General features: G+C 45.7%; 1 protein-coding gene across 2 annotated transcripts in view; it reads left to right on the top strand.

Annotated features, from left to right (window-relative positions):
• Positions 1–1,955: 1,955 nt before the first annotated feature.
• Positions 1,956–26,945, top strand: part of SIK3 (SIK family kinase 3) — a gene marked incomplete at its 5' end in the record, with an annotated part of 294,724 nt that continues 269,734 nt past the window's right edge. For both annotated transcript variants that reach the window (XM_081098532.1, XM_081098531.1), the window contains one exon: positions 1,956–2,228. In XM_081098532.1, the coding sequence (XP_080954658.1) occupies positions 1,956–2,228 (273 nt within the window). The remainder of the gene's footprint in view (positions 2,229–26,945) is intronic.

Below are 26,945 nucleotides of genomic sequence, written 5' to 3'. Positions count from 1 at the left end.
TCTTTATCCAAGTCTCAAGAGGACACACCATCCACTGGCCTCCATCCATGCAGGCACGCTCTGGCCATTGTCAGGGACTAGAGACGCGTCTTTTCTCTTTGGAGCTTAGACCAACGCTCCGTTTTCCGGTTTCTCTCTAGCGGCAGCTTTGTTTCTGACGCCGTCCAGGGAGCAGCCGCAGTTGCCCCACTCGCTCTTCCAATGACCTCCAGGAGCGGAGGAGCGGCTGTCAGGCGCCTGTGAGGGGGGCTTCAGGGCTGCTCCTGCCTCCGGAGGAAACGAGGTTCCTTTTCCTGCATTGCCAGCAGCTGAGGCTTCTGTCCAGCTCCTCATTCCCGTCCCCTTCCCTCCTGTCCTTAAGGAGATGGTAATACTGGGACCTTGGGCCCAGATGCAAAGTTAATGTACAGTCCCTGCTAACCGCAGGGGAGCGGGGCCATGCAGTGGGAAGAGAAGGGGCCACATCATTTAACCGGATTGATTGCCCTCAACCAATGAAAGGATTTAACCAATGCAAGAAGCCAAGGTCTACTCCATCCTCACCCTTGTTTGCTAGTAAAGGAGCCAATTAGTGTTAATTGTGTTGGCAATTTGGAACAGCCACCAGGCCGTTGATCCAAGACAATTGCAGAAGGACATCTCTGTCCATTCGAGTCCCAGCGGTTACTCCTAGTCAGATGGGGAGTCGGAATGCTAGTAGATATCCTTTGGTCAGAGAGAGCAGACATGCCCTCTCCTTGTCACACATTGACAGGGCTCCGATGTCAGTTTTTAATATTGTACATGCAGTGATCTGATGATACAGTTTTGCCATTGAGAGACTAGTGTGGATGGGTCAGGACTGGACTGAAGAGATACATTTTAACATAGAAATGTTCACAATCTCCTCCCCCATCTTCTTACTGATGGCCCAATTGCCTACTCCTCTCCACCTCCAACTAAAGCAGTTAATTTACTTAATAAAGGGGGGAGGGGGAGGAGGGGGAGGTGGGGGGAAACTTGGGAGCTAGCGAGGGACTCCAAAGGGTGAGGAATGCCAGAGAGCTGAGGAGGAGAGGAAAAGAAATCCGAGCATCGTCCATGTCCTTGGAGAGTCGCTAGTCAGGATGGAATTCCTTTTTGTTGTTGTTATTGATTAAGGTATTACATACGTGTCCTTAGGAATTCTTATTGTATTATTTGTTTTGCCTAACAGACCGCCCTTTCACTGTGATGCGGCTCACTGGACGATGCGCACCGCTGCATGAGGTTACACAAGCGACAGAAATAGGACAGTCGTGGCTATAGCATGGCCAGGGGCGAGTGGGAGGAGGGAAAGTGACGTACCTTCCCGGGTCCCACCCACCCGGTAACTGGAATGCGTGTGTGGCCTGGTTTCCCGCCCGCGAACACGCAAGTCCTAGTTTCCCATGCCGTTCGCTGGCGATGAGGCCGTGGCTTTGGCGAGAGGAAGGCCTTTCCCGGGAGGCCCCCGCCCCCGCCTCGCTACCGGCTCCGCTGTAGGTGCTTCCGTGCCGCAGCCGCTCCCGCCTCTGGCCGGGGCTCCGGGCGCCAGGCTGCATTTTGGTGACAAAACATCTTGTTTTCAGGGAGGCTGGGCGGCTGCTGACAGGGTGAGCGGCCACGGCAGGGTCACTTCAGCGAGTCCAGGGGCGCGGCTTTGGGGTCCGGCTGGCAGCACCCCGACTCGGGACCGCCGCCGCGGCGGGAACCGGGGGCGGCGGGGAGCCGGCGGGGAGCAGCGCCCACGCGGGAAGGTCGAGCTCGCGGGTGAGGTCACCGTTGCCATGACTCCGGGCAGTGACGCGCGTCGGCACGTGACCAGCGGTTGCCATGGCGCCGGGCCCCGGCGGCGCGGGCGCCCCGCCCCGGCGTGACGTCAGCGCGCCCCCCTCCTCCCGCCCCCCGCCCCCTCCCCGCGGCGCCCCGCGGCCCCGGAGGTTTCAGTGCACAAGATGGCGGCGGCGGCGGCGAGCGGAGCCGGCGGGGCTTCGGGGGCCGCGGCCGGGGGGGCCGGGCCGGCGGGCCGCCTGCTGCCTCTGCCGGCGCCGGGACCCCCGGCCGCCCCCGCTGCTGTGCCTCCGGCAGCGGCCTCGCCGCGTCCTCCGACCCCGGCCTCCCGCGGGCCGGCGCCCGCCCGCATCGGCTACTACGAGATCGACCGCACCATCGGCAAGGGCAACTTCGCGGTGGTGAAGCGGGCCACGCACCTCCTCACCAAGGCCAAGGTAGCGGCGCGGCGCGAGCGCGGGGCGGGGGACTCGGGGGCGCGGGGACCCTGAGGGGCCGCGGGAGTGGGGAGCGGGCGCGGGGGTGCGGGACCCGGACGGGGTGCGGGCCTGGTGCCGGGACCGGGCGCCGCGGCGGGAGGGGGTCCCGCGCCGACCGAGGGAGGCGGACGATCGGAACGAGGTGGGAACTCCGACGCCCCACGAGCCGAGCCGAGGAGACTCTGGAACCGGCGGGTGGGAACCCCGAGGGGACGAGGCAGGGGCGTGGGAGACGCGGACCGGGGCGGCCGGGCACGTCTTTGGGCGCGTGTGGGCTCAGGGGGGCCGGGGCGAGCCGGCCTCTCTGACAGGTCTCAGTCCGCATAGAGGGCGGGAGGGGGAGCCTGAGGACAGACGAGACCATTGGAGGAACCAAGGAAGGAAATGGGGCAACACTGGGGAGAAATTACTTGCTTTTCTGCAGGAATGGGCTCGGGGACAGGGCGGCGGGGGTCGGGGGTGCAGCACTTGGGGAGCTGGGCTGCTGGCCGGTGTGGCTCCAGGCGGGCGGGCGGGCGGGAGGCGGCGAGGCCCGCTGGTTCCCGGGACCCGCGGGGTGCAGTGATGAGATTCAAGGTCAGCGGGAAGCCACCCATGTACACACACCGTCTTACCTGGAAGTTCCCTTTGGAGGAAATCGGGTAGCGCGTTCCCGCAGCCGCCTCCTCTGGGAGGGTTGGAATCTCAGGCACCGGGCCCAGGCGTTCGGCTTCAGCTGGACCCACAAAGCCCATTTGTGCTCCACATTTTTCCTTTGTGCATTCTCTCATTTGAATGGACACTGTCAGTGGAGTCATGACTCGCATTCAACACACAGTTTGTTCCCTCGGCCTGACTAGGAAGAACCCCACAGCGGCGGCGGCGGCTGCCTCCTACACCAGCCCCACCGGTGCCCCTGCCCCAGCCCGCGCCGCGGCCATCCATCACCTGCCCGGCTTCTGCCTTCATGGCAGTCGCGTGTCTTCAGAAGCCAGCGCTGGGTCTAGGCCTCCTCTCCTGCTCACGTAGCGGCCGAAGTTGCTTTTCCCCTTGTTTCTGTCCTAGGCTCTCACGGGCCCTTGTCTCCTGGCGGGGTGGGTGCCTGTGGACAATTGATTGGTCCGTTTCACTTCCTCTGGGGAGGGGGTGCTCGTCAGCCTTCCTGTCAGTTGTTATCAGAGGCCCTCGAGTCTGCGGGTCTGAGCTGCAGGAGATCAAGTCCACGGTTCCCCGTGCGACCCTGTTGCCTCCAACCCTGGGGGTGGGGGGTGGGGGGGTAGGCTGAGCCAAGACTCGGGTGCATCTCCACCTTCCCCCAACCCCAGTGTTTCCAGTTCTGCTTACTGTTAGCTAAGTCAAACTCATGTTTACAAACAACTCTAGTTGTTGGGGCCTTGTTCCTTGTTTTGTTATTTCCTTCCCCCCCACCCCCCCCAAAGTTATCACATGTACTCCTGTGATTATTCTGCTTTGATCTTTAGGGGACGGACTCCATGAACTTAATGGTTACCTGGTTTATGGTGTCTGTGCCTTAAAGAATTTTATATCTTCCAGCCCTTGAATACACCAAAATACTGATAACAAATTTCGGACACACAGGGTTGAATGTTTTTGGAAATGTAATTGCAAACAGTTTATTCTTGGTGTTATATATATAAGAGACATTTCTGTCTTCAGTAGTCAGCAAAACCAGTGGCTAATTATGGCTGGTCTGCCCACTTTCTAATTTTCCTGTGTGTGTGTTTCTTAGTTTTTCTCTGAGGCCTTGGTATCCTTTAGGACTGCAGCATTTTAAACAGTGGCTTGTTTATAAATGGTGTCACTGTTTATGTTGGTTTTAACTTTGATCATTTGTGGTGTGGAGTTATGCAATTCCTTTGTATGGAAATTTTCAAAATCTTGAATGAGACAAATGGATGGCATGGACAATGAGTTCAATGAGTTGCATGTGTGATGGGACCACACCAGCACTCATTTGGGTTTCTGTGGCAGTGTGCAATTTCCTACTTACAGTACAGTTACAAGCGCCCTATCTTTTGTTGCTTAAATTACCCTGAGGACATGGGTGAAGCTTAATTCACAAGGAGTTGTCATGTGCTCTGGGTGAACGATGAGCATATTTTGGCCTGCTCCATGCTTAATCTGAACCCACTTTGGAAGGGTTTCTCAAATGCTGACAGCTTAGATGTGCTTAACAGCTGTTGACATACAGTATGAAGGCCTATCGAGGCCATGGCTTGGTTATATAACGCGAGGAAGGTGCCTGCGCTTCTAGCAGTTGCAGAAGCTGCCTTTTCAGTTCCTCAGGTAGGTTTTTCTTCCCAGGCACTGCAGCGCGTATCTTAGTCTGTGGCCAGGTCGCTTGGAACAAAGAGGCCTCCCCCCCATCTCTTTCCAGAATGTATTATTTTTTGTTTCTTCTTTTAGAGGTATGTGATTTCTTCTCCTTTTATTCCTACAGGTCTGGGTTTTTCTAGTAACCATATATAACAATCAGACTCAGGTAATTCAGATGACATTTGTGTTGGCTGAAGGAGGAGGGTAGGTAGTAGGTGTTTCTGAACATCAAAGAAATATTTATGGTCACCTTTTCTTATATGTACTACCCTTCCCAGGGGCTGAGAAGCTAAAGTAAACTTCATTTATTGAGTAAGCTACAACACTCTGTCCAGTAATAAGTGGTGAGGCTTGGCCCTTTTCCGGATTCTGTTAACTCTCAAACCCTCTAGAGGAAGGCCCCGGGGATGAATAAAATCAGTTGAGAAAGGGAAATATTTTCCTGTTTCGTTGTTGGTGATTTTTGTGGCGCTGCATTTGTGAGCTCAGAGTTCATGCGGGCAGCACTGCAGTGCTTAGCGCCACTGCAGAGCGGTAGCAGGAGAGAGTATGCATCTCTGACACACTTTGGTCAGCAGCTTACCCTGGCTGTCTGTCCTACCATCCCTGCTTTCCTTTTTTTTTTTTGGAGGAGCCTTAGTCTGAGATTCTTCTGCTCTATCCTTTTGGTAGGATACTCTGAAGTATTAAAAAGATTTAAAATAAAGATTTTCTGTTCTCAATTGCTTATAGTATGTTGCCTGAGTCTAATTATACTTTCACTGATTGGATGAATAAAAATAAAGGGTAGGTATGTATATGTATATATATATGTATATGTGTATATATATATGTATGTATATATATATACATACATATATATATTTAATATATTTTATTGATTTTTTACAGAGAGGGAGAGGGATAGAGAGTTAGAAACACTGATGAGAAACATCGATCAGCTGCCTCCCGCACACCCCTTATGGGGAATGTGCCCGCAACCAAGTTACATGCCCTTGACTGGAATCGAACCTGGGACCCCTCAGTCCACAGACTGATGCTCTATCCACTGAGCCAAACCGGTCAGGGCAGATGTATATATTTTTAAAGTATACATGACCATGACTATTGGTCAAAAAGCCATTGGTCAGATACTTAAAAATTTTTTTTTTTTTATAGATTTCAGAGAGGAAGGGAGAGGGAGAGAGATAGAAACATCAATGATCAGAGTGAATCATTGGTTGGCTGCCTCCTACATACCCTCTACTGAGGATCAACCCCTGCATCCCGGCCATGTACCCTGACTGGCAATCGAACTATGACCTCCTCGTTCATGGGTCAGTGCTCAACTCCTGAGCCACTCCGGCTGGGCCAGTACCTTTTAAAAAAATATATATATATTTTATTGATTTTTTTTACAGAGAGGAAGGGGGAAGAGGGATAGAGAGTCAGAAACATCAATGAGAGAGAAACATTGATCAGCTGCCTCCTGCACAACCCCCCCTGGGGATATGCCCGCAACCAAGGCACATGCCCTTGACCAGAATCGAACCTGGGACCCTTCAGTCCGCAGGCTGACGCTCTATCCACTGAGCCAAACCGGTCAGTGCTGGGCCAGTACCTTTAAAAAATTCTCACCCAAAGATAATGGGTTTTTAAATTGATTTTGAGAGAGAGAGAGAGATCAGTTTGCTGCCTCTTGTACTCTTTCTAACTGGAGATTGAACCTGCAACCGAGGTGTGTGCCCTGACCAGGAATTGAACCTGCAGCCTTTTGGTGTATAGGATGATGCTTCAACCAAGTGAGCCAGCTGGCCACGGCTCAAATACTTTTAATGTTTAGTATTTCAACAGATGCATATCACTTGCCCGTTACTGGTTTATGGTAAGAGCGTGAGCTTTGGATAAGACTGCCTGGGTTTGGATCCTCTGCTGTTTAATAGTTGGGTGATCTTGGGTAAATTATTTAACTTCTCTGTGTTTGGATGCCCTCATCTGTGAGATGACAATAATACTTACCTCTCAAGTTTGGGTATTATGAAGATTAAATAATATATGCGAAGCTCTTAGAATAGTACTTAGCACATAGTAGGCATATATCAGCATCAGCAGCATCATCAGATGCTATAATAACAAAGGTGAATAAGACATAGTTCCCCTTTTTGACCTTTCACCCCTTTGGAACAGTTCATGAATGTACAAGCCATTCATTTTGTTTGGGTAGATGCCATCCTGATGATATTTGCTTTCAGGTTATGTCAGGGGCCACTTTGAGAGAGTTGGGTTAAACTCCTGTGGGCTATGGGCTGATTTCATGAAATTGGGATTTTTTAAAACAGTTTTCCATTAGTTTAACTTTTTAAATCGTTATGAGACTTGTCTAATGAAAACTGTGGCTGATGCTGGCTTTTATTTGGGCTGCTTTGAATATTCTGTGTGTTTGTGTTACTTCTGTTTGTCACATTGGAACAGAGTTTGAGAGCAGTATTTTTTCCAGAGATTACCTTAAATTTGGTGGAGAATGTGAAGAATTATTCTTACAAGAACACATTTGCATTAAGGTACTACTTAGAAGTCCAAGGTCAGGATTCTTTACTTTAGATAACACACAGAGGAAACATGTTGCCCCATGACCGCATTCCACATATCGACCAGCCGGGACACATCTGCAGACTGTGTGGTTTAGTGTGAACTCATTTCCACGAGAAGAAAAACTCAGTGGGCTCATAGTTTTATATCCACTGCTAAATAAGACTTTCATGAAGCACATGAGATGATGTTTGTGCTCATCAGAAGACTTGAAAGCAAGACTCGGTGGTAAAGAGAAAAATGAATTATGTCAAAAAGAAATTGAAAGCAGGATTTACATTACAGTTGAGGGGATAGATCCACCCCTAGATAACACAGAAATGCCTGCTGAAAGATGACTAATTCACTTTGATACATATGATACTTCATTTGTGATGGGGTTACTGACTTCGTTGAAACTTTGTGAAGAGCTAAGATTGATTTGGACTAGTCTCTCTAGATTCAGAATACCAGCATTCCACTTTCAGCATCGGAGCTGTTTATTTAGCACTTTGGCTTTGGTGCCAGCTCCCTAGAAAGTCATAGATCTGGCGCAAGCCAGAGGTGCCCAGTCTGGTTGTTTCTGTGCCAGAAGTGCTGTTTTCATTTTCCAGGCATCAGCCTGACTGATGTTTTCAAGTTCACAGCACAAAAGAGAACATAGTGGATTCTTGGAAAAGAAAAAGAAATTATCTCTCTTCACCAGAGCCACTTAAAACATCTCTGCACAGACATGGAATCTTTCTCTTACCTATTCATTCATTCAGCGCATATTTATTGAATCCAAATTTTGTGCAGGTTCTATCCTGGACGCTCTTGTTTGTACACTGATAAACAAGAGATAAAAAGCTCTTGCCTTCTTGGAGCTTCCTTTCTAATGGGAGGAGACAGATAAGACACATGTAAAAAAATAACTTCATATAGTGATGTGTACTATGAAGAAAATAAATGGGCTAGAGAGTGTCTGGGGAAGGATGCTGCTTCTCATAGAGGGGTCGGGAAGGCCTTTCCAATGTGATGATGTTTGAACTGACACCTAAATGAACATCATGGGAAGATTTGGAAGACATGCTTGGTTACAGTCAATGCAGAAGGAATGGCAAGTGCAAAGGTCTTGGGGTAGAAAGCTTGGTTTTTTTCAAAAATTAGACCCAAGGTCATGGAACAAGGGGGAGGATGGTAAGGGGTGAAGTCAAAAGGTAGACAGGGACCAGATAATATAGGTTTATAGCCATGTCATGGAATTAAGCATGAAACAGCACTGACATCAACAGGTACTGAAGCAGAGCACTGCCATCATCTGGTTTATGTTTTTAAAAAGTCATGCAGGTTATTTTGTGGTTAAGGGTGAAAAAGCTTTTTCTATGCATTTCTTCAGATGGAGGAGGTGTTCAGTTTTAACTCTTATATTCTTTCACACATTAAGAGAATAGAATACGTTTTGACATAAATTAAACATGATTAGCCTACAAATATTTGTGGATATTTGGACACAAAAGAGATCTTAGCGATCTTATATTCCAGTGCTTTCTTTCCAGAATCTAGAAAGATGGACTTAATGGAGTTTAGAATCTCAGGCCTTTAGGGGCTATTAAAGTAGTTTAGACCAATTACCCATTAGATTCATGACTCCCTTTGGTATCTTCCCTCCTCCCTCCATTTGCCCAGAATCCTATAGCTAGTTAGTGTGAGAGCTAGAATTAGAGTTCAGGCATTCCAGTTTTTAGTTAACTACTCTGACTCCTCCAGTCATAAAAAACAGTGCCCTTGCCTTCTGAGCACTTGACTTTTTTTTAATTAGAGAAACAAGACATACCTACTAATTAAAGCAGGGGTCCTCAAACTACGGCCCGCGGGCCACATGCAAATACAAATATTGTATTCCCGTTTTGTTTTTTTTTTACTTCAAAATAAGATATGTGTAGTGTGCATAGGAATTTGATCATAGTTTTTTTTTTTTTTTAAACTATAGTCCGGCCCTCCAATGGTCTGAGGGACAGTGAACTGGCCCCCTGTTTAAAAAGTTTGAGGATCCCTCAATTAAAGTCTAAGATATCCTTTCTATTAATCCAAATTTCAAAAGTGAGATGTCATGATTAAAGGACAATCTTCCAAACAGGAGGAAAAATATATACCAACACTCTATTCCACCTATCCTTGGGCATCATTTCACTCTGTCACCCCTGTCGCTTACCAGCAGTCCTCCATGGATCCATTACTTTGCCATTGTTTTGCCTTTAAGCCTCTGTTCAAATACCCCTTGGTGCCCCCTTGACGTGACTAAGGTATCAAAAAGCCTTTCAAAACACTAAAGAAGTAAAAGGGAAAGGAACAGAGAAGGCAGTGACCATAAGCACAGTCGGCCTTGCTTTGTTCTCCTTTGCCACTGAATCTCGCTCACTCCCAGGGAAGGGGAGTCATTATGCTTCTGCTCTTGGACTGGTCCATCTTTGAATGTACCTGTCTTAGATGGACTCCTCACTTTACAGATTATTACTGGTTTCCAGGGGATGGTGCCGTCTTTTAACTCATTAAGAGAACTGGTCACCAAGATACATACCATGATGACACAGGTGAAGGCCAAGAGAACCTCTTAGCTAGCGCTTTTCTTAATGTGGTTCTAGTTTTTGGTCTAAGAGCTACACCCGTTTCCCCAGTGCATGACCTCAGCCTTCAGGTGAGACCCTGAGCCCTTCTAATAGTGAGTAGCTTGGTCCCTTTTGGCATAATACATAATACAGGCCTGTCATACTGTCCTGTGGATGACCAAAAATTATATACATTCTTGTGGATTTTTGTCCTAAGATAATACATACTTGTTAATATAAGTGGCCAAGCAGTGTCTTTGAGAAGCCTCAACAGCCTTGGATGAATTAGCTTCAGAGATATATTTTTAAATCTGTTCACAATAAAGTTCCATCAATTAGTATAAAACTGTTGGATGAGCCGTCTTGAAGTTATGTTAGGATCATACAGGGTGGGGCAAAAGTAGGATTACAGTTATTTGTATGGAAAATAATACAATAACTAATAAATCTATATATATAAAAGCCAAGTGACTGGAATGACCCGTCACTATGACGCGCACTGCAGCGGCCAACCGGCCTGATCGCCCCCCCCCACTTCCCGCAACTACCTGCAGTCGCTCCCCCTGGCCGGCCCCACCCCTGATCGCCCCCCCTCACCCCCAATCGGGGGTGGGGCTGGCCGACCTCCCTCGCTGGCTCGCCTCCATCAGGGTGGGACAGCTGGACTCCACCCATGCACAAATTTGTGCACCAGGCCTCTAGTGATTATATAAGAATAAACTCTGTTTCATGTACTCATAACTGTAAACCTACTTTTGCCCCAACCTGTATTTCTGTAGACAGAGTGAATAGTATTTCATCTCAGAATTTAGGATGTCAGAGAGGTAGGAACCAGATTGTGAATACTCAGCCTCATTTTCCAGAAGCTGAAAAGGAAAGAGAAGCAAACCCATTACCTGTTGAAGCTTGCCTGTGTAGGCTGGGCTCATTCATTGGGATACGTTTGGCCAGTTGTCTTAAACTATATTTAGGTTTTGATTAGGAAGTTCTGAGAAATTACCAAATTTCTGCCACATGTCAGCTCCAGGACAAGCAGTATGTTTTACTTCAACCCAGGCATGTGCCTTTGACCAGAATCAAACCCGGGACCCTTCAGTTCACAGGCTGACACTCTGTCTCCCAAGCCAGACAGGCTAGGGCTGTTCGGTTCTTCATACTAGGTGAGCTGACGGAAAACAAAAACAAAACAACTTTTTTGTCACTGACCTTTAATTTCAATGGGTTGCTTTTAATGGTTTTGACCTTTTTTTTTTTTTAAAAAAAGGATATGATATATTTTTAATATATTTTTATTGATTTTAGAGAGGGAGAGGGAGAGAGAGATAGAAACATCAGTGATGAGAAAGAATCATTGATTGGCTGCCTCCTGCACATCCCCCACTGGATATCAAGCCGCAACCCTGGCATATGCCCTAACCGGGAATTGAATTGTGACCTCTTGGTTCATAGGTTTACGTTTAACCACTTAAAATTTCATATATATATATATACATATACATATATATATATTTTTACATCACTTATTTGTTTGAATCATGGTCTCAATCCTATAAAATAAAAGGGTAATAAGCAAATTGACCCTAACAGCAGAACGACTGGGAATGACTGGTCACTATGACACACACTGATCACCAGGGGGCAGATGCTCAATGCAGGAGCTGCCCCCTGGTGGTCAGTGCGCTCCCACAGGGGAGCTCTGCTCAGCCACAAGCCAGGCTGATGGCTGCCACCACAGCGGTGGTGGCGGGAGCCTCTCCCGCCTCCTCAGCAGCGCTAAGGATATCCGACTGCAGCTTAGGCCTGCTCCCCTCTGGCAAGTGGACATCCCCTGAGGGCTGCCGGGCTGCCAGAGGGATGTCTGACTGCCAGTTTAGGCCCGATCCCCCGGGGAGTGGGCCTAAGCCAGCAGATGGACATGCCCCAAAGGGTCCTAGACTGCGAGAGGGCACAGGCCAGGCTGAGGGATGCCCCCCCCCCCCCCAGTGCACAGATTTTTGTGCACCGGGCCTCTAGTAAGTTTATAATTGATGTCTCAAGTGTTTTCAAAATATATATTTTTATTGATTTCAGAGGGGAAGGGAGAGGGAGAGAGAGGTAGAAACATCAGTGATGAGAGAGAATCATTGATCGGCTGCTTTCTGCACACCCCCAACTGGGGATCGAGCCTACAACCCAGGTGTGTGCCCTTAATTGGAATTGAACCCAGGATCCTTCAGTCCTCAGGCTGACGCTATATCCACTGAGCCAAACCAGCTAGGGCATTGTCTCAAGTTTTTAAAGAAATTTTTTTTTTCTCTTTAGGTTTCCCTTTCTTCTCTTTTTCTTTGTAATTTACGAAACAAATTTGCTAATCTTTTAATATAGGGCCAAGGTCTTTCTTGTATACTGAAGGGAGTTCCTTCTATCTTGTTTGCATTAAACATACCCATAGTTCATCATCTAAGATTTCCAGTTTTGATTTGCTTTTTTAAAGAAGAGTAGAAATTTAAAGGCATTGGTGAAGCAGTATGAGTACAGAATCCCTCTTGAGTTTTATGATTCCCCCAATCTTTTGTTTCATCCATATCTAATTTGACTTTTCCACATCTTTTTAAGCATTCAACTTAGTTTTCTTTTCTTAAAAGATATGTTCTTTTATTGATTTCAGAAAGAGGATGGGAGAGGGAGAGAAAGAGAAACATTGATGGAACCTGCAACCTTAGCATGTGCTCTGACCGGGAATTGAACCGGTGAGCTCCAGTGCATGGGACGATGCTCAACCAACTGAGCCACATCGGCTGGGCTCAGCTTAGTTTTTATGGAAACACTAGTGGCCCAGTGCAGGACTTGTGCACACTGAAAGGAAATTAATTAGAAGAAATATATTAATATTGCTATTTGCCCTTTATAATAGAAGTGTCAACCAAAATCACGATTGACTATTACAGATTGAAACACGTGTGTGATTGGCGCCAGTGAGAGATTTATATGTATCGTGCATATGTGAGTCAACTTAGCCTTTTATATATATATATATATATAGAATAAGACCTGATTCTATTAGACCTGATTTCTGATTTAGCTAAACATTTTCTAATTAGACCTGATTTCTGATTTAGCTAAACATTTTCCAGCCCAGCAAAGCACCCCAACTTCTCTTTCAGGTAATTGTCAGCAACACAGCAGTAAATATCAATACGAAGCAGATTATTGTAGATCACGCAGGGAGAACAAAGGGTAAAATATTTAACTGCAGCAGTGTTTGACTCTATTCTGCACAGTGAGAAAACATGAAGTCATTTTCAAGTTCCACCATTTCTAAACTTTCTAAATCTCCGTTTTCCCGCTAATGAAAAGAAAATAGGATTCTATCAAGTCTATCTACCTACTCCAGGACTTCTGTGAAGATAAAATGAGATGAGGCACGTGAAAACCCTTCACAAACATTTGGTTAAACTGTAAAATGTTTGCCCCTGGCTATACTAGGTGTAATGTGGATTTTTTTCAATAGATGGAGTTATACATATGTTGATATATATGCGATTTGATATGTATGCTATTTTGTTGTATTGACAGCAAGCTTCAAAACTTCATATATCAAATTTTCTGAAGGTGTTATAGATATATTTACGCTTAAAAATGTCGAATTTAGTGTAAAAAAAGCATTTTTGGAAAGTTTTAATTCATTACTTTATTTTGATGAAAAAGTTATTGTATACTTCGGGCAGCTTATGGTGAACATGCTCCATCTCAATATACTTGTGAACGCTGGTTTAAACACTTTAAAAGTGATGATTTCCATGTAAAAGGCAAAGAACGTCCAGATCAACCCAAAAAGTTTGAAGACCAACAATTACAAGCATTATTTGATGAAGATGTGTGTCAAAATCAAAAACAACTTGCAGAAAGATTAAACATTGCTCAGCAAACAATTTCTGATCGTTTACAAGCAAAGGGAAAGATTTTAAAGGAAGGAAATGGGTGCCACATCAACTGAATGAAAGACAAATGGAAAATTGAAAAGTCATCAGTAAAATGTTGCTTCAATGGCACGAAAGAAAGTCTTTTTTGCATTGAATTGTGACTGGTGATGAAAAGTGGATTTATTTTGAGAATCCGAAATGCACAAAATCATGGGTTGATCCAGGTCAACCATCAACATCAACTTCAAGGCCAAATCGCTTCAGAAAGAAGACAATGCTCTGCGTTTGGTGGGATCAGGAAGGTGTGGTGTATTATAAGCTTTTAAAACCAGGTGAAACTGTTAATACTGATTCCTATTAACAACAAATAATCAATTTGCACCACTTTGATCGTGAAATGACCAGAATATTCCAGAAGATACGGCAAAGTAATTTTGCTTCATGATGATGCACCATCACACACTTCAAAACCAGTAAAGACACATTGAAAGATCTTGCCTGGGAAGTATTAACCCACCTGCTGTATTCACCAGATCTTGTTCCTTCAGATTACCACTTGTTCTGATTGATGGCACATGCATTTTCTGAGCAGCACTTCAAAACGTACGAAGTGGAAAACTGGGTCTTTGAATGGTTTGCCTCAAAACAAGAAAAGTTCTGTTGGGACGGTATCCACAAATTACCTGAAAGTTGGGGGAAATGTGTAGCTAGCAATGGACATTACTTTGAATAAAGCACTTTTGATGTTTCTCCTGAAATTATCGTGTTTTCTTTGATTACAAAATCTGCCGTTATTAACCGGTACACCTAGTAAATCATTCGGGTTCCTGGGCTGAAGAAACTCCAAGGAGGCTAGTTGCTAGGGAGAGGAAGCCAACTGTTGCTATGTGATGTCATTACCCGGTGACCACAGCGACTGTTTCCAGGCTGGGCTGTGGCCATGGGTTCTTGGCAGCATTGGCTGTGATTTGGTGGGGTCTCATTCCAGAGTGGTGGTGGGGCCTGTGTCCCACTTGGGGGAAGCTGAGTGTTGGTTTGTCAGTGCCAGGCCCGTGGTGCTGTTTATTTGTAAACTAGTGGCCTGGTGCACAAAATTCATGCACATTAAAAGGGAATTAATTAGAGGAAATATTTTAATATTGCTACTTGCCCTTTCTCTATAATAGAAGTGTCAGAGATGAGTAAAATGCATATGAAAATAATACATGAATATATTAATAAACAATAACAAAATGATATAACAACAACAAAGACATATAAAAACAACAAAAACATATGAAAACATGATATAAAAACAACAAAAAAGATATAAAAATAACATTGATGCAAACAATGACTGATAAAGTGATTAAACTTATTCTAATATCTCCCTGTATACCACATTAAGAGTGAAAACACTTTCAGAGTGCTTGTCTAATTTCCCTTGTCATGAAGTATTTACAACTTTAACTTTAATGTCACACACTCTTTGAACTTGAGAGAAAGCAACATATAACTGACCGTGTCCGAAAACGGGTTCAGCACCACGGACCTGGCACTGTCTAGAGTTCTACTCTGTCTAGAGTTTGCCCTCGTGATTTATTAATAGTCATCACAAATGCTGGCATCACGGGAAACTGTCTTCGAATCAGTTTAAATGGGAGGCCACTGTCAGACCGGTACAAATCAATTCTTGGGATCAGAATAATCTCTCCTTCTGCAGATCCTGTTAATACTTCAGCTTTGATAATGTTAGGTCATAATCTTTTGATAATAAATCTAGTACCATTACAAAGACCCCTTTACTGTTAAGATTTCTCAATAGTATGATGATTGCACCCACTTTCAATTTTAGTTTATGACATAGCATTCCCAAAGGAGTAATACTATTAAGAAATTCGATGGGAAAAATTCCCTTTTTAGCATCATCTGTTGAGTCAATGGAATCATCACTCAAATATGTGTGAAAATCTCCATCGAGTATATCCAAAATTTCTTCATTTAATTTTTGAATGTGCTCATTTTTTGGACAAAGAATCACACGTTTAGATATATTTTTAGTGTTATTTATGGATATATTATTTCCAAGGGTAGTTTCAATAATAGATCCATTACAAATCATTTCACGGGAGATTTCAATAATATCCATTCCTAAATGAAAGCTGCTATCAAGTTTGCCATGTCCAAGTTTTACTAACCATTCACTATAAGCAGAATCCTCTGATCTCATATTTGTTTTAAGAGACAACTTTCTGAAACATCCCCAAACATTACAGTACTTTAAACTCGTTTGCACTATGGCCGATTGCATAGCATGTGGCACAACACTGAGACATTGTCGAAAATCCCCACCGAGAAGGACAACTTTCCCACCAAATGCAACATTCAAATTCATAATTTCTCTTAGTAATCTATGGTGTTTATGGCATGACTGGATGCATTTATGGCCATGGTGCATTCATCAATAATGAGAAGTTTGGCCTTTTTAATGGTTTTAGCAACTCTTTTATATTGAGTCTAGAATTTAAAGTTTCATTTAATGGAATTGGTAATTTATATTGGGAATGAAAGGTTCTTCCACCGAGAAGTAAATTTGCAGCAATTCCTATAGATGCTGTGGGTAAAACAGTACCACCATGATCTCTAATATAATGTACTAAAACTTTATAAAGATACGTTTTTCCACTACTACCTGGACCATCCAAGAAAAGTATTTGGGGTGTACAGTTTGATCTTTGATGGCTGAAGTTATAACCTGAAAGGCTGCCAGCTGTTCATCATTGAGAGAATTTATCAAAACCTTTGCCTGTTGTTGCTCGTATGATTCATCACATGTATTTGTATTCATTAATGAAGGATAGTCCGGAAGTGAATACCTCTTGAATTTCGTTAAGGGCATGCATTTCACAGTTTACACAGGCACCTTCTCTTTGGTGTAATTTCCAACAGAAATCTTCAATAAAATGAGATTTATTCTCATCCCATAATTTGTCTGCAGCGGAAGGACATCCAAACACATATGTATGCAAAAAGTTGACGTAGTTGTTTGGGCATATTAAGGATGATTGCATTGTCAATTGTATCTTTACAGATAGTGTCGTCAAGTAATAATCCTCGGTGTTTAGCAGCTTCACGAAATGTATCATAAATTACACCTACCACAGTTCACAAATCATCAAAACTTATTGCACCTTTTACATGCAGAAGCAAAAGTCTAAGGTAATATTGTTCTGATTCTCTAAAGCTCACAGTGAACAGTCTATCTAATACTTTATTCCCACCCTTTTGGCACCACCGTCTTTTGTTACGGGAACCCTGCCTCTGCTGTGGGCGCAGCCATCTTGTGTTATGGGATCCCCGCTTTTGCTGTGGGCGTCACCATCTTGTGTTACAGGAATCCCACCTCTGCTGTGGGCGCAGCCATCTTGTGTTACGGGATCCCCGCCTCTGCTGGGGGGCTGCCATCTTGTTATGGCATGATGGTTAATTTGCATATTCCCTCTTTATTAGATTGGATGGCTAGTGTGCATCATGGCAGCTGCTGTGTTGAGATTCTGCCCTCTGGTGGTCAGTGTGCATCATAGCAACCAGTCGGATGGATGGACACTTAGCCTTTTATATATATAGACAAATTTTGTGCACGGGGCGGCAGGGGGGCTGCAGTCCCCTCAGCCCAGCCTGTACCCTCTCCAATCCAGGGCCACTTGGGGGATGTCCTGGGGATCGGGCCTAAACCGGCAGTCGAACATCCCTCTCACAATCCAGGACGACTGGCTCCTAACTCCTCCCTGCCTGCCTGCCTGATTGCCCCTAATTAGCCCCGCAGCCAGCTGATCGCCCCTAACCACCTCTGCCTGCTGACCTGATCACCCCTAACTGCCCCACCTGCTGGCCTGGTCGCCCCAACTGCCCCCCTTGCTGGCCTGGTTGTCCCTAACTGCCCCCCTCACCAGCATGGTCGCCCCTTACTGCCCCCCTCTGCCAGCCTGGTTGCCACTCACTGCCCCCACTACCGGCCTGGTTGCTGCAAACTGCACTCCCATGCCGGCCTGGTCATCCCCAACTGCCCCCCCCCCACCCCCCCCCCTGCCAACCTGGTCACCTTTACTGCCACCCCTGCTGTCCTGGTTGCCACAAACTGCACCCCTATCAGCCTGGTCGTCCCTCACTACCCCCTTCTGCCGGCCTCGTCATCCCTCACTCCCCCCCTACTGGCCTGGTCACCCCACGCAGCCTGCCGTTCAGTCGTTTGGTCATCCCTCACTAACCCCCCTGCCGGCCTGGTTGCCCCATGCAGCCTGTTTGGTCATCTGTTTGGTTGTTTCGGATGTGACAGCCCCTGGCTCTTTTTATTTATTTATTATCTATTATCTATCTATCTATCTATCTATCTATCTATCTATCTATCTATCATCTATCATCTATCTATCTATCCATTTATCTTTCTTTCTGTTCTCCCTGATCTCTTATTGGTTTACCTGTCTAATGAAATTATGTAGCTATAACAACAAGAACTGGTGTAAATAGTTTGGGTAAAAACAATTCTTGGTCAGCATACAGCTTGATGGGTGGGAACAGAAATACTTAGGAATATGAGAGAAGCTATTAATTGGGGCCATTTCACATGCTGAGGGCACCAGTTGTTTTACAGAGAGAAGGGAAAGGATTGATTGTTTTGGCAGGTTGGTTGAGGGGAAATGGGTTAGGAGAGCTTCTACATTAATTTAAAATGATAAATAAGTCAGAGTTGTTAGAAATTTGAGGACAAGGTATTTTATATAATCTTTTATTTGTGGTGTATACTTCAGGTTGGTATTTTTGTCCACTGTGTTGGAGTTTACATGAACTGAAATGAATGATAAAGGGCCAGTGATGTTAAAAATTTGATGAGGAAATAGCCCAAACTCTCTTGTTTAAGTTTTTTTCTGCTCACTGCTAGTGTAGTGTTCCAGAGAACAAGTTGACATTTTCATGTAGTAAGTTGGTTTCTGTTCCTGGCAAATGAAATCTTCATTCATGTGCCACAAGGAACAGAACTGTTTTTATTGTGGAAGGCAGGAGCAGAGCTGTGTGTTTAGTAGGATAAGTTGGGCACCTGCAGGATTTTTTCTTTCTCTTTCCTGCCTCCCATTGCCCTTTGCTTCTGTCAAAATGTTCTAACGTTGCATAAGTGGTGTTCTGACAATAGATAAGTTTTTTTAGTAGTTCATTTTTTTAAACTCTCAAAATGATGTTTTTAGTGACTGTATGCTCTTAACTTACTTTCTGTTTCTCATCAACAGTGACATTGTTATTCTAGTCAAATGTATTTCAGCAGATGATCTCTGTGTCCAAGTCAGCTGCAGAGGCACCCCTTTCATATATTATATCTAAATACCTTATATGTGCATAGTAATTCTTAAATTACTTAAATCTTGGCATAGTACTTTTGGATCTCTTTAGAGGAGCTTACAGTCTTCAAGAATAACAATCAGCAGCATGTTACTGATTGGCCTCGTTGACGTATGCAGAAGAGTGGCAGTGATTTCAGCCTGCTGCCCCCTATCTCATTTTCTCTCCTTTTCAGTGAGCAGCTGCATCCAGTGCCCGCTTTAATCGAGCGCTTAGTAAAAAGGGCACTGTTATACTAGTCACTGTTCTATGTCAATGGTTGTTTAATGTTTTAGGCCAAGAGTCCATTTGGGAGTCACATTAAATTTTGGAAAATCACATTTCAGTTTGTGTTACTTAGATTTTTATTCCTTTCTTATGATAGTACCACTGTTTTCTGCTTTTCCGACTCTTTGGGGAACCTATTTGGCTATCAATTGCCAGAGGCAGCCTGTAGTAATGAACTGAGCTTTGGTGTGGGGGTCAGGCCACGTGTTTCCAATTTTAATTTTACTAGTCAGGCAGTTTTTTTTGGGCAAATCACTTAACCTCACAGAGCTTCTAGTTTCTTTTATTTATTACTAGAGGCTCGGTGCACAAAAATTTGTGCACTCGGGGGAGAAAGGGGGGTCCCTCAGCCTGGCCTGTGCCCTCTCACAGTCTGGGACCTCTCGGGAGATAATGCCCTGCTGGCTTAGGCCTGCTCCCAGGTGGCAGAGGGCAGGCCCAATCCCTAGGTGCAGCCCCTGGTTGGGCTCAGAGCAGGGCCGATTGGGGAGTTGGGGCGCCGCCCCCGGTCATGCACAGAGCAGGGCGGATTGGTAGGTTGTGATGCCACCCTCAGTCACGCTCAGGGTAGGGCCAATTGGGGGGTTGGGGCACTGCCCCCTGCCACACTCAAGGCAGGGTCGATGGGGAGGTTGTGGCGTCACCCCCTGTCACGCACAGAGCAGGGCCAATCAGGGGGTTGGGGCACTGCCCCCTGTCACACACAGAGCAGGGCCCATCAGGGGGGTTGGGGCTCCTTACCCTGTCACGCACAGAGCAGGGTCGATCAGGGGGTTGGGGAGCTCCCCCCTGTCACTCACAGAGTAGGGCCGATAGGGGAGTTGGGGCACTGCCCCCTGTCACACACAGAGCAGGGCAGAACAGGGTGTTGGGGCGCCGCCCTCTATCACCCACAGAGCAGGGCCGATCAGGTGGTTGGGGCACCGCCACTCTCACACTCAGGACAGGGCTGATGGGGAGGTTATGGCTCTACCCTGTCACACACACAGCAGGGCCCGTGGGGGGGAGGTTGGGGCACCCTGTCACACACAGAGCAGGGCCGATCAGGGGGTGGGGGCGCCGCACCCTGTCACACACAGAGCCGCAGGGCGATCAGGGGGTTGGGGAGCTCCCCCCTATCAGGCACAGAGCAGGGCTGATCAGGTTGTTGGGGCACCTTCCCCTGTCACGAACAGAGCAGGGTGGATTGGGAGGTTGTCGCCCCGCCCCCTGTCACACACAGAGCTGCAGGGCGATCAGGGGGTTTGGGCGCTGCCCCCTGTCATGCTGATCCCGGTGCCGGGAGGCCTCGTGGCTCCGCTGATCCCGGTGCTGGGAGGCATATTACCCTTTTACTATATAGGATAGAGGCCTGGTGCATGGGTGGGGCTGGCTGGTTTGCCCTGAAGGGTGTCCTGGATCAGGGTGGGGGTCCCCACTGGGGTGCCTGGCCAGCCTGGATGACGGGCTGATGGCTGTTTGCAGCTGGCCACACCCCCTTCAGGGTGGGGGTCCCCACTGGGGTGCCTGGCCAATTTGGGTGAGGGGCTGAGGGCCGTTTTCAGGCTGGCGGGTGACTGAAGCTCCCAGCCTCTTTTTTTTTTTCTTTTTCTTTTTTCCCCCTGGGATTTATTTACCTTCTATAGCTGTCACTGGAGCTGAGAGCCGGCTCCAGCTCTGAGGCCATGGCTGGCTGAAAGCAGGTATCTGAGTTTGTTTAGCTTCTATAATTGAAACTCTGTTACCATCACTGGCACTCTAAGCTCTGAGCCCGCTGCTGGCTGAAAGCTGGTATCAGGAGTTTGTTTAGCTTCAATAATTGCAACATTGTTGCATCCTGAGCTCAGAGCTGGGCTGAGGCAGGCGGGGAACCTTGGCTTCTCCATCACTGGAGCAAGCAAGCCTTCTGTTCGCTTCACCTGCGTGGCTGCCGGCTGCTATCTTTGTTGGCAGTTAATTTGCATATCCTGCTGATTAGCCAATGGGAAGGGTAGCGAAGTTATGGTTAATTACCATGTTTCTCTATTATTAGATAGGATTCTGAATATAGTTCCTTTATAAGATATATGACTTAAAGATATTTTTTATTTTGTGTGAAGTCTTTTCACTTTTGTGATGGTTTTGTTTTCAGCACAAACATTTTAAATTTTTATTCCTCATTTTTTTTAACAACTTAAGCAAAAAATCTTTACTATAGTAATGATTTGTGAGTTAGTAACAAGAAGAATATATTCAAGAGCCATGTGTGCACAGTCAGTTCTATCTGCCTATACGTGTGTCTTATAATCAAACGTTAAAAAATATGTACCATATAAAGTGTTTATATTCTTTTATTAAAAAGGACCACACCACACATCTATTTTGTTACAGTACTTGTTTTTTAATTTTATAATATATCTCCAAATTCTTCTATGTCAGTACATTTGTCCTAGTCTCAATCTTTTTTTATTTTATTTTTATTTTTTTATTTGATCCTCACCTGAGGATATTTTTTCATTGATTTTTGGAGAGAGTGGAAGAGAGAGGGAAAGACAGAGAAATATCTGTGTGAGAGAAACACATCAATTGGTTGCCTCCTGCTCGTGCCCTGACCATGGCCTGTGCAGGGAGGTGCCTACAACTGAGGTTTCATCCCCTTGACCGCAATTGAACCTGGGTGTCTTCTGTCTGGGGCCCACGCTCTATCCACTTGGCCAGACTGGTTAGGGCTAGTCTCAATCTGTTTAATGGCTATAGAGTATTCCATCTTATGAATACACTATAATTTTTGTAAGTAGTATCCTACTGATAGATTTTAAAGTTGTTTGCAGATTTTTTAAATTACAAATTATATGTCAGTTAATGTTTCCTCATATTTATATTTGCACACTTGTGCTAGTGTTTCTTTTCTATTCCATTTGCTGCTGAACTGCTTACTACTCAAAAGACTCTTAAGTCTCAGGCTTAATTTTTTAAAATACTAGAATTTTATTAGGTCCAACCTACAGTAAATTTCCTAAAAGTTATATTCTTTTTTTTATGATATATACAAAGTTAGAATCTTCTTTTGAAACTAGATTCTCTATTTTCTCAGTAATTTAATGTAAAGTTCACTAGAAGTAGAATGTCTGAATCAAACTATAAGTGCTTAACATTTTATAAATGTTGCCAAATTGCCTTCCAGGAAAGGCCAGGCTCCTTCACACAAAAGTGTGTAAGACCACTTGTTCTGTTCTCTTCAACACTTGAAACCAGCATCTCTAAGTGAGTCAATCCCACACGTAAAAGAAAATGTCATTTTAGTGTGTAATTATTTATTAGTGAATCTGAGTATCATTTAATTTGTTTGTTGGCTGTTTGTGTTTTGTCTTGGAATTGTCTGTGTCTTTTTGTCCACTTTTCTATTGGGCTTTAAAAAAAAATTATAATCAACAGCTTTTTGAATATTAGGGAAGTTAGTTACCCCTTAAAGTACTATAGACACGTTTCTGTGTTTGTCTTTTAACGTTGTGTGTGTGTATTTAAAAAAAAAAGTAAACATCTTTATGTAGTCAGATTTTTGTTTTACTTTATGGCTTCTCATTTTCCTTCTTCATTCTAATCTTATAAAAACATTTAGCCATGTTTTCTTCAAATACTTTTATGGTTTTGTTTTTAAATTTAGATATTTGCTTCATGTAGAATGCATTTTGGTTTAAACCATATGAGAAAGGGATCAGTCGTGGAATTTATTAAGTTGTAATTTTACATTTGTTTTTGTGGTTATCGATGGCTTTATTATCCTACTTGACTGTAAGCTCCTTCGGGACAATGGAATATGTAATTTCTTTCCTTGTCTTATTTTCATTGTCTACCACAGTACTTACCTCAGATTAGGTCCTTCATTTATTGAATGACTGAACCTATCTTTTTTCTCCAGCAGTCTCACTTGCTGTCCCAATACAATTTATTGACTAATCCATATTTTTCCTCTTGATTTAGAAAGCTACTTTACCTGCAAATTCTCTAGATAATTTGACACATTTTTGAACTCTTTTAATTCATTGATTGTACTATCTTTGCTTGCTTTTACTGTACAGCTTTACTTATTATAGCTTTATAATATATTTAAGGTATATTTGGAAGGCTAGCCTCAAACATTCTTAAGTTTATTATACCAGTTTGTAATCTTCTTTGTTAAAACTTGCTATCCCTTAGAAAACACTCATTTAACTTGCTGATTGAACATTTAATTCATTCTGAGAGTCAGCCTGCAAAGTAGAAATGATTTTGAGGTGTGACTTACTGGCAAGTTTTTCTAGGATATGATGTAACTTAGTTCCGGCATTCTAAGTGTCTTTTTACCAAGTCATTTTATAGTCTTGGTATCTCTAGACAAACAGCATTTTTTCTCAGAGTCTTTTAATGCAGAATACACAGGGAGGGTAGGTGGAAGAAAAGGCATCAAGAAATTGCAGTGGGTGCTCGCTTCGGCAGCACATGTTCTAAAATGGAACCATACAGCCTGGTTGGTGTTTAGCCGTTGAGCATTGTCCAATGCACCAAAAGATTGCCTGCTTGATTCTTGGTCAGTGCACATGCTCCAGTTTTGGGCTCAATCCCTAGTCGGGGGCATGTAGGAGTCAGCCTATCTATCTCTCTCTCTTCGTCTCTCTCTTCCCTCTCTATCTAAAAATCAGTAAAAACATATTTTAAAAAAAGGATAAAATTGGAACGATACAGAGATTAGCATGGGCCCTGTGCAAGGATGACGTGTGAATTCAGGAAGTGGTCCTTATTTTAGGCTGGCCCTTCAGGGAGCCTGTGACCCCAGATGGGGCTCAGGACCACTATGATGCTCACCTACCCCATGGACTTCCAGGCAGTGCAGAACAAATGTCCTGTGGGAGCACCCACTGTGCAGGAGTTTCTCACTGACATGAAGCAAGTGTAGACCAACGCTGAGCTTTACCGCTGCCCAGGCAGCCATGTGCTAACTGCTTCCGAAATCTCTTGATGTCGATTTCGCACATAGAGCAATCAGGCTGCTCTATGTGTGCCACTCGTGACAGAAGCCCTTTTTTTGTGCTGCTTTTCTAAAACTCTTCATAGGGCCTTTATCAAGTGCAGCCCTTTGGAGAGCATAATATTGGGCTGGTGGTCTCTGCTTAGAAATATGGGTGAAATAATCTCCCCTTCCTGAGAGTTCCCAGGAAGAGCCCAAGGGTATGAACCCAATTCCTTTTCCTTTCTTCTTTTCTAAGGTCCCTTCCACTTTGGCCACCACAGTAGTGCCAAGCCCTCTGGTCTCCAGGGGTGGGATACTGTATTACATAGAAGGATCAAGTGTAATCAGGCCAGTTAGAGAGGTGGTGTTGATTTTTAAAAGTCTGTATTTATATACAGCCTTGTTTCTTTAAGCCCATACTCTGTCTCTTCCTCCCTCTCGCTCTCAGGTGCTGGTATTAGGAGTACATACAGAATTCTGTATTTACCAGCATCATGAAACAGTTGTGCTCTTTTGAGTTGATCTTGGCAAAGTGAAGGTACATATTTGGAGCCATTTCTGAATACCCTTCTCCTTCTTTGTTTTAACTCTCTCCCCACTCTCACCCCACCTCACCCCCACCAACAAATAAACAAAGGCACTTCACTTAGAGACTTTTGCATATAATCTTTACTCTGATGGATCTGGCCAGAGGGGTGTTGGAGCCCAGCCCATCCACATACCAGACCAACTCTTAGGGGATCAGAAGAAAAGCAGAAAGAATTGAAATGTTTAATTTTTAAAAAATTGACTTTTCTAGTTATTAAAAGTTGCTTTTCAGCAATGATATAATATAAAGAACATCTTGTAAAATATTTGTCCTTTTGCTTCGGTACATGTACAGTACAATCCTATCTAATAGAAGAGAAACATGGTAATTGGCGTACGACCGCTACCCTTCCCATTGGCTAATCAGGGCGATATGCAAATTAACTGCCAGCCAAGATGGCGGCCGGCAGCCAGGCAGCTTAAACTGAATATGAGGCTTGCTTGCTTCAGTGACGGAGGACTGCAGCGTTCCCTGCCTGCCTTGCCAGCCTCTGAGCTTGCAGTTTGAAACATTGTTACAAATATAGAAGCTAAACAAAACCCCAGAAACCAGCTTTCAGAGAGCTGGGATCTCAGAACTGGAGTTGATACAGATTATAGAACCGAAACAAACCAGATACCTGTTAACAGCAGCTGAGGCCTCAGAGCTGGAGCCAAGCCTCAGAGCTAAAGCTAGCCCAGAATAAAAAAAAGAAAAAAGAAAAAAAGGAGCAGTTGGGAGCTTCAGTCCCAGCCTGAAAACAGCCCTCAGCCCCTCACCCAGACTGGCCAGGCACCCCAGTGGGGACCCCACCCTGAAGGGTGTGTGACCAGCTGCAAACAGCCATCATCCCCTCATCCAGGCTGGCCAGGCACCCCAGTGGGGACCCCCACCCTGATCCAGGACACCCTTCAGGGCAAACCAGCTGGCCCCCACCCATGAACCAGGCCTCTATTCTATATAGTAAAAGGGCAGTATGCCTCCCAGCACTGGGATCAGCGGAGCTGAGAGGCCTCCCGGCACCGGGATCAGCATGACAGGGGGCAGCGCCCAAACCCCCTGATCGCCCTGCAGCTCTGTGTGTGACAGGGGCAGGGCCACAACCTCCCTATCGGCCCTGCTCTGTTCCTGACAGGTGAAGGCGGCCCAACCCCTGATCGGCCCTGCTCTGTGCCTGATAGGGGGGAGCTCCCCAACCCCCTGATCACCCTGCGGCTCTGTGTGTGACAGGGTGCGGTGCCCCCACCCCCTGATCGGCCCTGCTCTGTGCGTGACGGGGTGGCGCCACAACCTCCCCATCGACCCTGCCTTGAGTGTGACAGGGGGCAGTTCCCCAACCCCCCAATTGGCCCTACCCTGAGCGTGACTGAGGGTGGCATCACAACCTCCCAATCCGCCCTGCTCTGTGCATGACAGGGGGCGGTGCCCCAACTCCCCAATAGGCCCTGCTCTGAGCCCGACCAGGGGCTGCACCTAGGGATTGGGCCTGCCCTCTGCCACCTGGGAGCAGGCCTAAGCCAGCAGGGCATTATCTCCCGAGGGGTCCCAGACTGTGAGAGGGCACAGGCCGGGCTGAGGTACTCGCCCCTCCCCCCCGAGTGCACCAATTTTTGTGCACCGGGCCTCTAGTCCTATATAATAAAAGGCTAATATGCAAATTTCCCTTTTGGGAGTTCAACTGACCAGGAGTTCGACTGCTCGCTATGACATGTGGTGACCACCAGGGGTGGCACAGAATGAAGGAAGGAAGACCCCGATCGGCCCGGATTGCTGGCCAGGCCTAGGGACCCTACCCATGCACAAATTTCATGCACCAGGCCTCTAGTTTATACAATAATGAGTATGCTCTCCTATTCTCCATCTCCTCCCTCAGCCCATTCTCTTTCCTTCAGAGAAGTGGGTTGGAGGCTAATCAGAGCAATCAGTGTGACCTGGTGAGGGAGGGGGCATCCCTCTGCTTGCCCCTGTGGCGGTTTCCCCCTCCTCCATGTCCATGTCCATCCCCCTTCTCCCATGCCTTTTCTGGCTGCAGACTATTCCCTGAGAACCTGACTCTTCTAGTGGTCAGTGTCTGTGGGAGGGGGGAGGAGGCATGGGAGAAGCAGCTAGACAGCCCCCTCCAACAATGACTGTAGCTCTAGTAGCTATATTTAGGCAAAACTTTGTAGTCTT

This window comes from Myotis nattereri, assembly GCF_964212035.1.
Source record: "Myotis nattereri genome assembly, chromosome: 9".
Taxonomy (NCBI): Eukaryota; Metazoa; Chordata; class Mammalia; order Chiroptera; family Vespertilionidae; genus Myotis; species Myotis nattereri.
Note: the sequence above shows the minus strand (reverse complement) of the source record. Positions and strands in the feature narration are given on the sequence as shown.